The following is a 15,383-nucleotide window of genomic DNA, read 5'->3' as shown; positions in this document are numbered from 1 at the left end:
TACACTTCTCAAATCCCTCAGGTCTATGTTAATGTGGAGTTATATCACAATTAGCTTGTTGGGGTTTATATGACCCCAGACATACTGTAAGTAATGTCACTATGTTATATGCTATATGTCTCTGTCTGTGAATGAATTTTTGACAAGCACAATGAATATAGATTTGCTGACACACACACACGCACACACACACACACACACACACACACACACACACACACACACACACATATATATATATATATGGTCATTTCTGTATTATGCCACCCTCATCAAATCTGCAAGACAACTTGTGGGGAAGGGAAGGCCTACTACTTCAATACTTTAACGTATTAGGATCTATTAAGGCCAGAAGAAAAGAAAATATCTGAAGTAGAAATCTGGTTGATTTTGCAGTTATTATCATTTTCATGCATTCAGCAGTGGAGCCTGTGTGACCCTAAACAATGGGGAAGTAAAGTCGATTTTCAAAGCACCATGAGGGTTAAACTTCTGCAGATGATGGCTCTGTTCTATTCAAGTGCCCCAGTAGGCCATGACAGTGTGACAGTGAGGCTGCACGCACAACACCAGGACCCTGAAACTCAAGGAGCTAAATTGAATTCGGCTTTAATCCGTTTTATTATTTACACCTTTACTTCTCTCTTATGTCAGAATCTATTCTGTGAAAAGGCCCGTTATTATTTCAGTTAATTTTAATGGCATTATGTGGGTTCACTGATTCCATAGTGCAGTTTATTCCCTTCTATTTGCAGTCTATTATGTGCATATGCCTTGTTATTTTCAAATGTGTGGACTGTTAACTGGGCAGCTTATTAAACAAGATGAGTTTTTGGATTGCTTTTCCCTTCATACAGGCTGGATCTGTCGGAATATAATACATTTTGAATTGAGACCAAATTTGTTACACTAAATTTGGTGAAATAAACACCATATGCTGAGCAGACTGGCTGAGCAGAAGCTTCGGGCAGTTGTAAAATAAAACAGTGAAAGACATTAAAAAAAAAAAAAAAAAAAACACCTTTTTTTGTTCTCGTGCCACTTTTACAAAAACTTTTCTTGTTTGCAGCCCAAAAATGCCTCCAAGGAATCTGTAAATGAGACTGGAGCCTCTTAGGAACATTCAAAACAAACTATAACTGGACGTTACAGACTGAAAAGCACACCATACATCGTATAATACTGTATGTGTGCACACAAACGGCTCTGCTTCTGGAGCCTCTACTGAATCTAACCTGTATTTTAGCAACAACAACACAGCGGCGTGTTACCAGAGAGATGATTTGCTGGCAACCCTCTGCACCCTGTGGCCTTTCCTCCTAGTTTAGCATTACACTTTATTCCTATTCTTTAGTGACGCTGACTGAACATATTTTGAGCCTTGCAGCTTTTGTAAGTAATCTTCTTTAATTTAATTCGACATGCAGTTCCTCCTGCAGTCTTTAAATGCTCAAATAGCAATATATCCACACATGGGGATCCGGTGTCTCCCTAATTCCCCACCAGTCAGTCAGAATCAGAATTATACAGTCCTGTTGTTCACTTGACCACTATTCTCTGCTCATAATTTCAGCACCTGGGACACTGATTAATTCACTCAAAAAATTCAATTTCCTAGACGCGTTGTGCACCCAGCGCTCTCATGACACGTTCCCTGTCATATAAGTGTCAGTTTAAGCCTGTCTTTGTATACATTCAGCAGCTTAATTTGCATTTTACAAGGATGCTTCATCGCTGGACCATGACCTCTCCTACCTCCTACACTTCCATCACACATTTACCCTATACAGATATCCCCTTTGCATTAAGCTTCCCAACTCAAATATATTCGATAGCTACGTAGTTTATATAGTTATGAATTTGCGAACTAGCTTTCTGTTTGCTTGAAATGACTTTTTGCTGTTGAAGCCTAATTTCCCGTCTGTTCTCCTTTTGTTTTCAGCTTTTACCTGAGTGTAATATTTCTCTTGCAGTCTAGGAAAAATGGCAGATTCCATTTACTTCTCAGAAATAACAACGCAAATGGTCCAGGGAAGCAAGTGCTTAACCTTTCGATTTCCAAACAGCGTTCATGTACATCATTCACAGGTAAACTTATGGTTAAGTCTTGATGTAAAGCACAAATGTCTTTAAAAGCTGTAAATTATGACTGGGAACAGGTGATAGATTTTATGTTACATTTCAAGTTATCCTTGCTTGGCTGCAATGAAATGTCAAGTCACATACACCAAATGTCACTTTCCTCACATCCTGAAACACAATTCTCCAAGCCCACGTAGCCACTTAAACTGTTTGTAGAATATTTATAAATGATTACTGTCTTTTTACGCACACATTACAATTCTTCACTGTATATGAGAGCAGAATTATATCCTGTTACTCCCTGTAGTGGCTGCAGACATGGGAGTCAGATATTATAGTAAATTTATAGTGGTAATAGGCTCAGTGTTTCCAACTTCAATTGTTTTGTTTTGTTTTGTTATAATGATAAAGGGAAAAGAGTAAAGAGGAAACAAAGGTGTCACTAACATTATATTTATCTCTTTATCTCTCTCTACAGATGACAGTAAAAATGGATAAAATACACGAGAGAGATCTTTTCTTTAATAAAAAGTGTCACTGAATATGTGTCTTGAAATTTTTTCCAGCTCATGTTGGTACTTGACAGAACATGAGCTATTCTGTATGAGACTGTGTTTTGTCTGATAAAAGAGGAGGCTCAGTGTCAGTCACGGCTGGACATGATTAACATGAGTCCAACATGGCGGCAGTGAATCCACATCAATCAGCTATCAGCCTGAACCACAGACATGGTTAGATGCCTCACAGGTCCATAAGCCTTGACATTTTGCTTTATTAAGGCAGCATTTATCATTTCCTACCTGATCATGAATGGGAGCGGTCCGACAGCACGTGTAGCAGCTGCCGTTAAAAGAAATGACTTGTGCTGAGCAGGATGCAACTGTCTGAATGCTGACCCAAAGCTACACAGACTCAAAGCCTCTCTGCCCCGATGGCTGCATGTAAATGCCTCAATTACAGCACATGCTCCATGAATTCGTGCCCTGGTGTCAGCTCATTATTCACACACACACACATACATACACACAAACACAGGGTTGTCATGGTCAAGGATTCTGCCAATTTCTCCCCATAATTTATACATTGCAGCACTTGAATATGTGAGCTGTCGTACTCCTTTTTATTTCTCACACCGACTGCAGTCTCAGTTTAATATTTTGTGCTAAAGTTGAAATTTACAGTAAAGGAAAATGCCTGTTATCTTTGAGTCTATTCTGGGTTGTCATTATAAAACCAATCACCTCCTCCTGTTTAATGAACACCCCCTCTCTTAGTCATTAATCAAGCTATAATTATTCAGGTAATTTACTGTGAGGGCTAATGACCAGAAGGAGAAAGGACAGGTTCTTTGCTCCATAAAGACTTTATAATAATCTGGTGCATTATTTTGGAAAATCTGTCATCTGGAGACAATCATTCACATCAAGTACATTACTAATTAGGTAGTTTATTGTGAGGGCTGATTTATTGTCATGGCGGAATTAAGTGCATTTATACAAGAACTGCACTTAAGGAGCCCCTCCACTGAAATCAAGTTTTTAATCCTGTTGACATGTCCACATGATGTTTTTTATACGATACAAGACATATCATGAGCACAATAAGCAGTCACTGCCACAGTGCTCCTGCTGCTTTTCAGCCCAGCAGTCATGTGACCCCACAGTATGTGTTATTTGACTAAATCAAAGAGAAAAGGCAGTAATCCAATTTGCTCTTTCATTTTCCCATACTCACGACCATGTTGAAATGACAATAGAAGAGTTATTTCACATTTCATTTTCAAATTTAACATTGTATTTACATTTACATGTCAGTACACTCTTTAGGGTCAAAATGGAAGTGGAGTTAGTCCCCTCATCAAGGCAGGTCATCATGCCTTGCAGGATTTTACTTCCTTGTCACTTTGTCTGTCTGGGGCAGTGGGGGCAGCTTGTTTTCTGGGTTCCAGATAATAATAATAATAAACCCAGATACAACTCAATGTAACTTACCAGAGATAAAATTTAAAGAATTTTAAATGTATTACAACAAGTTATTCTGATTTTTGTGTTTCTGGAACACGTGTTCCAGTTGAAGTGTATCCATGCATGCTCTTAAAATGTTAAGTTGGATGCTGAGAAAGTTCAGGTTAATTTAACCTCTACGTAATTTAAATGTGGTTAAGGGGCAGACTGCAAATTACGCTGGCTGGAATAACAGAAGGCAATACTACATGTTCTGATCTGATCCTCAGTTCCCAAGTAGCAGGTAGTAGCTATAGCATTTATTGGATCTGTTCTTTTTATTTTAGACCCAAATATTATTACTGAACAAACAAATATGCTCTCATAATTTGAAGCAGCTTAGTGATTTTGTCACTGTGTTGTGGTGTGTCACTGTTAATGTGGTGGCAAAAAGAGCATTTTACATAACGTATCTTAATACTTAGGTTGCTGTATTTGTGTCTTTAAGTGTCTTTGTTATGCTGATGCCTTTCTTTTTATAGTATAGTGCCTGATAGTGCCCGAAAGCATCCTGACAGCTGGGAATGTTGCTGTCGGACACCATTCCCCGAGTTTAATAGGAAGGGAAGATCACAAACTTGTCAAATTACCCATAACAGGCAAGTCCTGTGATTTTCAGCCTGATAGTGCCCAAATGATCAATTATGAATACATGTATATAGTGTAATATGCCTGAGCCACTCTCCCAATTTGGGGGTCACAGCCCCCAATGCTCCAATTACCACTAGCACCCCTGTTGCCTTTATTCTCCACATCTTTTCTAGCTCCTCTTTCAGGCCTTGGTATTTTTTGAGCTTCTCGTGTTCTTTCTTCGTGATGTTGCTGTCGCTTGGGATTGCTACATCTATCATCAACACCTTCTTCTGTCGTTTGTCTGTTCGTTTGCCTTGATCTTGGCCTCCATCCACCTCCTCCATGGGGGATAATGCTCCTTTTTGTGGTTTATAGCCAAGCATCTCTAGGATAGATACCATCTCTAGGACAGGTATATCAGCTTGTTGGTCCCAGTAGGGATAGTCTGTAGTGTTGCATTCACATCTTCCAGCAGACTTTCAGAGGGTACCTCATGTCCTGAAAGGCGAATAGATCCTGACCTTTACCAAGAAATTATCAACCATATATCAAATGGTAGCTACCCAGAGGGAGCTACAAAATCAGACAGTTCCTGTCAGGGTTTGCCCTGATGGACACCTTCTTTTTTTGGACGTTAGTTTTGATTCTGTTTGGTCTTTTTTGTTTCATTTCCTGTCTTATTTTAAAATGATGTCCTTGTGTGTCTCAAGTTTATTTGGTTAATGTCTTTGTCCTGTTTCCCTCCTAGTTGATTGTCTGCCCGGCCCCTAATGTGTTACACCTGTGTTCAGTTGCCTGTGCCTCACTTGTGTATTTAAGTATCTGTGTTCCCTGGATGTTTCCTGTTTTTCTGTTTTGTTTCTCTTGTCAGGATTTTGAGTTTTCTTCGTTTTCACTGGTTCTGTAAGTTTACTTTTTGGTTTAATAAATTACCTTTTTCCACCTTGTCCCTGCTTTGTCTGCAACTCCTTCCAAAACGTAACAAAATACATCATCCGAAGAAGGGCGTTAGACTTCATGATGGTTCTAACATGATGGTAAGTGAAAAGATAGGAATATTTGCTTATTTGTTATAGTGCTAAGCTCCTATCTCCATGAAGGCCATAACAGCATATAAGATTTTGTGTAAACTATTATGATCTATTATTTTGGAGGCTGTATTTACTGTAGCCTATATTTATAGGCATACACAGATCTATTTCTTATATATATATATATATATATATATATATATATATATATATATATATATTTTATTAGATGTATTGTGTTTTTATTATAACATTTTATTATAATACTTGATTCTAATAGTTGATTTTCTTTACTCTAACAGAAGGAACACTGTACTATAGGAAAGGAAAGAGAGAAAGTTGTCTGTGGCCAGAAGAAGCCAAACAACTTTTCATAGAGTTCCACACAAGTCCCTTTGGAGCTCACTGTGGCATTGTGAAAACAAGGGACACAGTGTGCAAAATATTTTACTGGCCTGGCATTACCGCTGATATTAGTAAGTGGATGAGTAATTTTCTTTTTTTTTTTTTAATCCATTTTAAAGAGTAAAGTTGTTTTATCATCACTTCATCTTAAATTCTAATGCAGCACTGAAGGTCAATATCCTACTTTGATACTCTACTCAAAGTAGGATATGTAGCAGACTGTGTGTACAAGTGGTTTTTTTTTTTGTTTGTTTTTATATTGTTTTGGGGCTTCAGAGAGGATCCTCACAGACCAGGGATGAGACTGTGTAAATGAGGTTTGTTGAACATGCCAGCACATCGCTATACAAGTGTAAATCTATTTTTGTATTGTGTTGAAATGTGTGTGATCCCACATCTTCTCAGCCTGCTACCCAGCTCACTTGCCAGGGCAGACTAGACAAAAGAGGACCCTCAAAACCCTAAACCAAACAAAACAGTTCCACGGCAAGAGCGACAAATGGACCTCCAGGGAAACGCAAAAATATTCTTAAAAACACTTTATTTCTTATATTAAAATATATGCCAAATTAATGTTAAAACTCCATACCTAAACTTTGAAATACCTGGTATGTTGAATTACTCTCCTATCAACTACCAGCCACCTTCACCTGCACAGGGCAACAGGCCTGAAATACATGGACACAATCGGGCTCACACACACAGAAATTCAATCCTGACAACATCAGACATTACACACGAAACAGCTTTAGGCCTACCATGTATTCCTGCCCTCGTGTCTCCCCTGCACACCAGTGTGGAATGAGGTGTACACCTGCCTCCCTCCACCGGCCTGACACAATCTCACCACCTGCGTTCTGCCTGCAGCCCTCTATTTCACTAATTGGCACCCCTCCCCTTTCTCTACTCAGTGCCACCTGCCACACACACACACACACACACACACACACACACACTGTAGTTCAACAGTTTTACGAGCAAAGTGTCTCAGGGAAGAGCTTTGCATGAACGTGTGCTCCGCTCACAGTTTCTAGGGGAGAAACAGATTTCAACAGAGGAACACACTTGGAAACGAGACCGGCCGACCTCCATCTTCTGACTCTTCGCTGTCTGTCATTTCCCTCTCTGTCCCCTCATTTCTTCTCACTCTACAATATTCTATCTAACAAAGGCGTAAAATGCCCTAAAAAAAAAATAACTTGAACTTAAAAAAAAAAAATTTTATCTAGCCTGCAGGGGCTTCAGCTGTAACTGGCTTCCTGACATTTTTCTGAGCATTTTGGCAAAGTGGCTCTTAAACGCTGACAGGTGGCAGTGTTGTGGTGGGACAAAGACCTGGCAAATGGGATGCGTAAGACTCAGGTGTTAATGCAGGCTGATTTTCCAGCTCATACTCCTCTTATGAAGCTCATTTGTCAGCGCTCTGTCGGCTGCTGTGGGTCACACATCACAGTGCGCTGCAGGTACTCTCTCCTCACACTGTGCTGATTGGAGGTGCTGAGTGAAGCGTCTCCTACAGGTACACTGTTTGAATTAAACTCCAGCTGTTATGATCACTTCACTCAGCAGTGAATCACTGGATTCAGCTTGGAAGTAAATTAACAGGTGCTGCACATCGGCACGGCTCGAGTAGGATTGTGAAAGCAGATTGGCTGCATTCAGACTGCGACGAAAATGTTCTTCGCTGTCAATATGTTCTAATTACCAACGTGTTGAAAGGAGCCAGGGTAGGAAAAAAGCGATCATGATGATAAATCATAAACTTAACTTCTTTTTCTCTCCCTTTAAACTTCAATCACACGGGCTTTCTGACTACTGTTGAATGGAAATATGTCCAGGAGCATAAAGTGTGTACTCATCTGATATTCTCAGAGATTTCATTGACTGTTTTTTTTTTTTGCTGATCTGTGTCTTTGCTACAGCAGGTCAAATTCTGATTCGGCTTTCTTCCTGGTACAAGTCCCTCTTTTTCATTTATTTATTTCTTACTTGTCAGATAATGGAATTTGTGTGGAGTTTATGTGCTGGTGTGCTCCCACTTTCCATTACTCAGGTGAGACAGAGACAGAGTGGCAAAGGGTCAGTCTGGTTACAAACAGGAACGTCATTTAATCACATCTTTGTCTTAATATGTGCAGCACTATTTTTGTGAAACACAAAAAGCACAAATTTTTTGACAAATGGTTGCACTGGTCACACCAGCCCCTGGAGCCTCAATGATAAATCTGTTGTTGACCTCAGTTTAGCTCATGAAGGTGAACTGAGTCACACGAGTTCTTAAGAATTCATGAGCTGTAAGGCAGAAGAGGAAGGAAACACGTGAGCATGGAGGGACACATGGAGGGAAGCTTCACTGAAAATTTGCCACATTTGTTTTTTAGCCATGCAAGGCGTAGCAAGGCTGTTCTGTTCATTATTTTGGTTCAGACTGAAATATCACAACAGCTGGATGGACAGCTGTGAAAGTGTGGTTATTTTATTTTAAGACTACACTGTACTGAACAGAATATTCAGAGTAGCCTTTATATGAAGTTAACATGTATCTAGCAGTATCACAGTACGATGCTAGACTGCTTTTATACCCAGCCGCTATGAATATTATGTCCCTGTACAAAAATCATTTGTGTTAATGATCTCCCCCCTCTTATTCATGAATGAAGAAAGCTTTGTTCTGCCTGTGTTGGCTGGACTCTTCACTCGCAGATGAGAATGACTCCCCTTGTTGAGCTCAAGCTAATTATGGTTATGAGTCACCAGGACTGACCACATTGTTATTCTGTACTCTCGCACCTTAATGTCATATGTTCAAACTGGAATAAGATAATTAGCTAGACTTTATCATCCTGACCACAAATTGCTTCCCATCTCATGTTTTTCTTCATCCTGACAGTGTTATTCAAAGTGACTAACTGTGGCTGTTACAGGGATCAAACCTTCTACACCGTATGTGGCACTGTCTCACTGCGTACACCATCACTACCACTGCCAATAGGGATCAATACATTCATCATCTTTTCCTTGTTCCACTGGTCCCTCATCCCCCATGGAGCTGTCAAGTTTGCCTTTTCTCTCAAGGTTAATTTCATTTGAACTACACCAGCTGCAGCTACACTCTTGTACTGGCCTGCTGCTTGTCTGTTTTAAGGCCCTGTCTTTATCGATTGCTGTGAAATGAAATTATGCCTCACTGTAAAGTGGGGCTGAGCCCTGTTGGACATGGTTAACGATGCTCTGATAGTAGTTCATATTCGCAACCTCTTCCCTCTCTTTTTACATGTTCAATCCATCAACTTGTGATCAGTTGACTCTAACGGATTTGATCTTGTTGAAAACACTTGGCACTCTGCAGGGTCTTCATTGTTTCCACCTGTATAGATGGATATTGATTTGCAATTAAACTATCTTAGCAGTTGTTTTTCAAAAGCCGTTTGTGCTCAAGGATAAGAATGTGTGCTGTTTATGTTACAGCTCAAAGAAGCATATGTTGAGACTCCTAACCAAGCACTTACCTCATTTTTAGCCATGATGGCGTTATGGCTAACCCACCACTTTGATCCAGACTGAAATATCTCAACAGCTATTGGATGGATTGCCTTGAAATTTAGTAGGGATGTTCATGATGCCAAGACATTAATTTGTAGACGCCCTGACTTTTTCTGCAGTCTGGTTTTGAGTAGAATGTCTTGACAACAATTGGATGGATTGTCATGAAATGTGATCCACACATTCACATTTTCCTGAGGATGAATTGTTTTAACCTTGGATCAAAGTGTATGCTCTATTGCAGGTGCACTGCTCATTAGCAAAGGTTAGCTTTCTAAACTCACATGGTAGCCATTATACCAGCTAAACATCAGCTTGTTAGCATTGTCATGGCGCCTACAACTACAGCCTCACAGAGCTGCCAGAATAAATGTGCTTCCCAAGACCTAATCTTAACTCTAATCTTTAGTTTAAACCATTTCAGAAAGAAAGAACAACCAAAACACACTCACGTTTGACAATTTCATTACTTTCTTTCTTCTTGTTATGACATGAGTCCATGTTAAATACAGAACACCATAAACCAGCAAAGTGAGCTTATTGAGCAACAGCCATAAAGGCCATTTATTACCCTTTACAACATGCTAACGCTGTGAACACACAGGTACAGGATCAATCCAAGATCCAACCAGACTGGAGACGGTGAAGCAACGCTCTACCTCGACTGCTCGACAGGAGTTTTCTCTAAAGCCCGGACAACAAAATGCTTCATCCGGAGGTGAAAATAAGGTGTTCTGATTGAAGGACAAACAATATGTGGCTGCTGGGCTCGGTGTGGCTGCTGTTGACCTTCAGTCTGGTGTTTACCCCGGAGTGTGTCCAAGGCTGTTCCACCCAGGAGTTTACCTGTGCTCAGGGGTTATGTGTGCCTGAGGATTGTGTGTGTGACTTCACTGACAACTGTGGAGATGGTAGCGACGAGGAAAAGTGTGAGTCAAACAGGGAAATATACAGTGTAATAAGCTAAACCTGAATGTTATTCAGAAAGTGAAAAGATGTATTGTTAATGACCATCATAGAAAAAGGTTGAATTAATACAGTAGTTTACCTTCCTGTTGAGTCATTCAAAGGAAAAGTATATTGAACATTATTTAAACATCACTTCCAAATAATCTAAATAAATTAGTAATAAATAACTGATGATGTTTAATTGCCTCTGGGCCACTGCTGGTCCATTTCTGTACCTCTGGTATCATGGTATACTTAAAAGACGTCCTTAAAGTCCTTAGGAACTTTTTACCTCCAAAGTTACACTGTTCTATATTACGAGGTGTTTTGTACTTTAAACAAATATCTGTGTATCCTCAAATGAGCCCCCACAGCAGCACAACAGTTACTTTCTCTTACATAATTGTTGCTTTTGAAGTTTACAGCCTGTGGGCAGACTGTGTATCCCTGTACCTTGTTTTTAAAGCTATATTTAATAGTTTTTGTAGTTCAAGTATTCAAGAAATCAAGGGTATAACTGTCACATATACAACCAAAGTATGTGTACATGCAGTGTGGCTACCTGCAGTGTAACATAGTTGTGATTGGCCCATTTTGAGAAGACAGTATCCAAATTAAATAAGTTGTGGGTAGAAATCATTTATTTTTAATGAAACATGCAGTTTTGGAAGATTTATATTAGGGCTATAAAAATATAGAAAACTCTGACTGAAAACTGTAAGTGTGATGGGACTACGACAGCTACTGGGCCCCGGTGCAATGCACCACCTGCACTGTGGACAGTTACACCATTGACTCTTAAGAAAAAAGAATAGAATAAATAATGAAAATTCAAAGGTAAAAAAAAAAACTCTAAATATATGTAAAATATAAAATGTACACACATCACAATGGCTAAGTGAACAATCCAAATGTAGCCTTCAAGAATCATTATAAAAGTAATTGTTATTGGCAGCATTTTTTTTTTTTTTAAATAGCATATCCAAATACCATGGCTGCCAAAGAATGTGAATATACTTCTTTATGTAACTTAAAAAATTGAGCAATATAAATGTAATTCTGATTCCTGTTTGGCATATTTATGAAAATACAGTATTATTGCTAATGTTTTATAATCCCTTGTTGCACATTTGGCTATGAAGTCGAATAACAATCTCTATGAAAAACCGTTTAGTTTCTGAGCTCTGCTAAGCTGATGAATCTTTATTGTGCGTGGAAGCCACAGCTGAATTCCAATGCAAAGGATAATTGTGAAATATAATTGAGTGCGAAACACAAAAAGTGAAAGCAGCAGAACAGTAAAAGTGTCACTGTTTTCTGTTGAAGGTTCCAGATATAAGAGGTGTAACTTTGAGGAGGGATTCTGTGACCTGACCCAAAGCTCAGAGACATTATCTGACTGGACCAGAACAACTGAAGTCCTGGGCCTCAAACATGACCACACCAACAGCACATCAGGTTAGAGCGTCTGACATTTGTAAAATGAAAAGTATACTCCACTTTGGATTCACAATCTCGACCCTATCTCGGTTTCATTTATATTTCACATGCACGCACCCCCGCACTTCCTTCTCTCTCCTTCAGCATATTTCCTGTCCCTGTTACCTCTGGGAGGAAACAGAACCACAGCAGACCTGACCAGCCCTGTTTTCCTACCCAGCCAGACTTGCCAGGTAAGAAAATACTCTGATTGAGTAACTTTAACATAAACCAAGACAAATCCATTAACAGCATTAACTGATGAATCGACTTTCATTTTCATTCAATAGATGAGTTTCTACTATTATGTTGGAGCAACACATGGAGATCTTCAGGTCCTGGTTCAGACTCCAGTGGGTCAGAGCACAGTGCTGTGGAAGTGGAAGCACTCCGCACAACTGCAGATGGAAACGTGGCTGCGGACAGTGATTCAGATTTCCAGTAATCACAGTTTTCAGGTCTGTAACATTCAGAATTTATCATAATGATGTTTCATTGATTAGATTAGATTAGATAGGACACAGCAGAAAACATGTGAAAGACATACTGCCACAACAGCAGCACATTAACAGGCTAAGAGATATTCCAAGATGATAGTAGCTCGGGAGCTTGTTCAGTCATTAAACGTGTTTAATACAGGTGATTGATTGATAAATAAAAGTAAGTAATGCACCTGAAAGCAGGACCAATAAAACAGGCATTATTAACCGCATGATATAGAGTATATATTTCCTTGAAGCTGATTAAGTCATCACAGGAGGTACGAGCTGCACTTTATGTGCAGTGAGGGGGTACCGACCCAACTGGACCCTTCAGAGGCCATCTGGAGTCCTATAAAACCTGCAGTCTGTGTCCTTCCTATATCCTCAGACAATGTCAGTATGTCACCCTTCTCCCCTTCTCTGCCTTCACCATCTGTCGCCGACTGCGGCCAGCTCAGCTTCATAACGTAGCTGAACCAGCACTGGGAGTAAAGAGAGGTCAACTCTCCTGTTAACGGTCACTTTCCCCTCCATTAATCCACTTCCTGTTTCAAAGGTAGTTTAGTTAAGTAGGTTTTTATTTACAAGGGTGATTTAGGATTATTTTAATTTCATTCTGTTTGCTTAATGATCTGCACTTTTTCACCTACTTAAATCCTCAAGTGTTTTATTTTCTTTTAAACTTCTTTAGGGTTATTCCTTTGGACAGATTTGAGGAAACAACAACAAAAAAAAAACTGGTACTGAAAATCTAATCTAGGGGTATTTTTGTAGAGCTGCTGCCACTGAGAGTAACTAAGTGACTCTGTGAATAAAAACTCCACCTTTTCTTCTGAAAGGTACATTCACTGGGTCAGATAACCACACTGGTTTGGCTTAAAACTGAAATAAACAGTGATATATGCTCAGTGCATTAGATCATATTACTCCAGTGGCCTCAAAGCCCAGTTTGGGGGAAAAAATGAAATACGAGCTGAAATGTATCACCATTGAAAATTGTGAATTTGACTGCATTTTTAAATTTTTAATGACACAATACATCATTTGTTTAGACCAGTCAAAGATGATGGGTTATAAAACTTGTGTAGATAAAGCTGCTGTTGTGTGGACTTTGATTTTAGATTTTTAACTCGTGTTGTGTTATCTTGTTTTAGTTGTGTCTATCTTTTTGAATTCATTCCTTCATCTGTCATTTTGTTGTTTGTTTCATGTAAAACAGTTTGTAACATTGGTTGTAACCAACCTTCTGTATTTTGCTGTAGACAAATAGATTGCCTAGAAAAAATAATCAGAAGGTGATAGACTGAGCGCCATCTTGAAGGTCTTATGTGTATCCAGCAGGTGATAATTCGAGGGGAACTTTCAGCCGACGGCGAGGCCTCTGAGGTCCTGGCCATCGACGACCTATCCTTCAGTCCCGGCTGCGTGGCTGTGCCTGGTACTGCCACCATTAATAACATCACACTACAAAGACAGGACAAGTTCAGACCTTGACATTTTGAAATATTGCCACACATAAACAGACCGCCCCAAACTTGTTTTGAATACTGATAACAGAGGGAAGACACTAAAGTGCCCAGGATGGGATCCACAGCAGAATAACTGCATCATTAAAATAGTGCTTACCACACATTTACCTGCACTGAATATGGAGCAGTTGTGCTTTTTATAGTGTGCTGCCTGCAGCTCATTGATGAATGTGATACTGTTGAACATCTCAGCTGGGGGTGTTTGATAAAGCACTGTCCACTTGGTGTTTTGGGCTGAATTTTAACATGTTACTTGGTAATATACAGGATTTTAGCTGCAAGCACAAACTACAGCATCTTTACAACTGCTATTATTCATCCAACACAGGATCATGTTTCTGTTCTCTGCCTGCAAAACAAACAGGTGATGAGCCCTCTCTATTGATGTCTCATTTAGGCTACAGTCTGTGGCCTTTAGCTTTTTTAGGTCTCTTCCCCCTGTGGAGCATCAAGGCCATTGTGACTGTAGAGTGGAGCCAGCACTATAATGTCACTGGTTTGAGGTAGATGTCAGTGGTTAGAGCCAGAGCGCCCCAGTGTTAAACAGATATTTGCTAAATGACGAGCATGAATTGCAAAGAAGGATTTTTAGTGAATATATATTTAAAAATCTAATAATTCCCACTTCCTCATCCATTCATTAATGACCATGGAAGGTCTGCAGGGAAGATAACTAACCATGAGGTCAAAATTGTGGTATCAAGTCAAATGCCTCTAAAACTATTTAATGAATTGCCATGAAATTCAGGATGAGTGCCCTTCAGGCAGGTCACCTCTGCTCTGGTGAGCGTTATAGCATCTTTCAGCTCATTGTTTTGGAATCCTGGCCCGTAGAAGTTGGTGGAGACCAAAACGGAGCTCAAGGGAGGGAGAATATTTTACTGATAGTATTGGATTGCTAATGTTTTTCTGTCTCTGCTGGACGTATAAATAGCCAACTATAACGTTGACATTTTACATGTCAACATCAATTTTGTGATTATAGCTAAAGTTGGTTTAATAAGAGCATAGAACAGTGTGGCGTCTACTGGACTTTCTCCAGGCCTAGTTCACCATGTCTAAGTGGATGAGACAGATCAGTGTCACCTTGGCACTTGGTCCCTTCACTTCCATCTGTCTTTTGCTCTCAAAAGAAATGTTACTGGGCTGTTGGCAATCTGGCCTTCAACCACATGAAAAACATAAAACCAAAAACTGAACAAAAGTTCAGGGGGCAAGAGCTAGTTAAAGGTCCTCCAGAGTCTTCCCTCCTGCACCTCCATCTGATTGCATAATCCTTTATTATCAAAGCACCAGTCCTTGAGATAT

General features: G+C 39.6%; 1 protein-coding gene across 4 annotated transcripts in view; it reads left to right on the top strand.

The window, feature by feature from the left end:
* The first annotated feature begins 10,231 nt into the window (after positions 1-10,231).
* Positions 10,232-15,383, top strand: part of malrd1 (MAM and LDL receptor class A domain containing 1) — a 51,494-nt gene continuing 46,342 nt past the window's right edge. For 2 of the 4 annotated variants that reach the window (XM_071484959.1, XM_071484961.1), the window contains exons 1-5: positions 10,254-10,566; positions 11,912-12,043; positions 12,170-12,258; positions 12,355-12,522; positions 13,885-13,984. In XM_071484959.1, coding sequence (XP_071341060.1) covers positions 10,392-10,566; positions 11,912-12,043; positions 12,170-12,258; positions 12,355-12,522; positions 13,885-13,984 — 664 coding nt within the window. In that variant the 5' untranslated portion in view covers positions 10,254-10,391. Of the gene's footprint in view, positions 10,567-11,911; positions 12,044-12,169; positions 12,259-12,354; positions 12,523-13,884; positions 13,985-15,383 lie in introns of all 4 variants that reach the window. The other 2 variants (XM_071484962.1, XM_071484960.1) reach the window with 2 other exon arrangements.

The sequence above is a fragment of the Trachinotus anak genome, unplaced genomic scaffold, assembly GCF_046630095.1.
Source record: "Trachinotus anak isolate AG129_WGS33_773 ecotype Australia unplaced genomic scaffold, CSIRO_AGI_Tana_v1 ptg000009l, whole genome shotgun sequence".
NCBI lineage: Eukaryota > Metazoa > Chordata > Actinopteri > Carangiformes > Carangidae > Trachinotus > Trachinotus anak.
The sequence above is the reverse complement of the archived record's forward strand: the minus strand, read 5'-3'. Positions and strand labels throughout refer to the sequence as shown.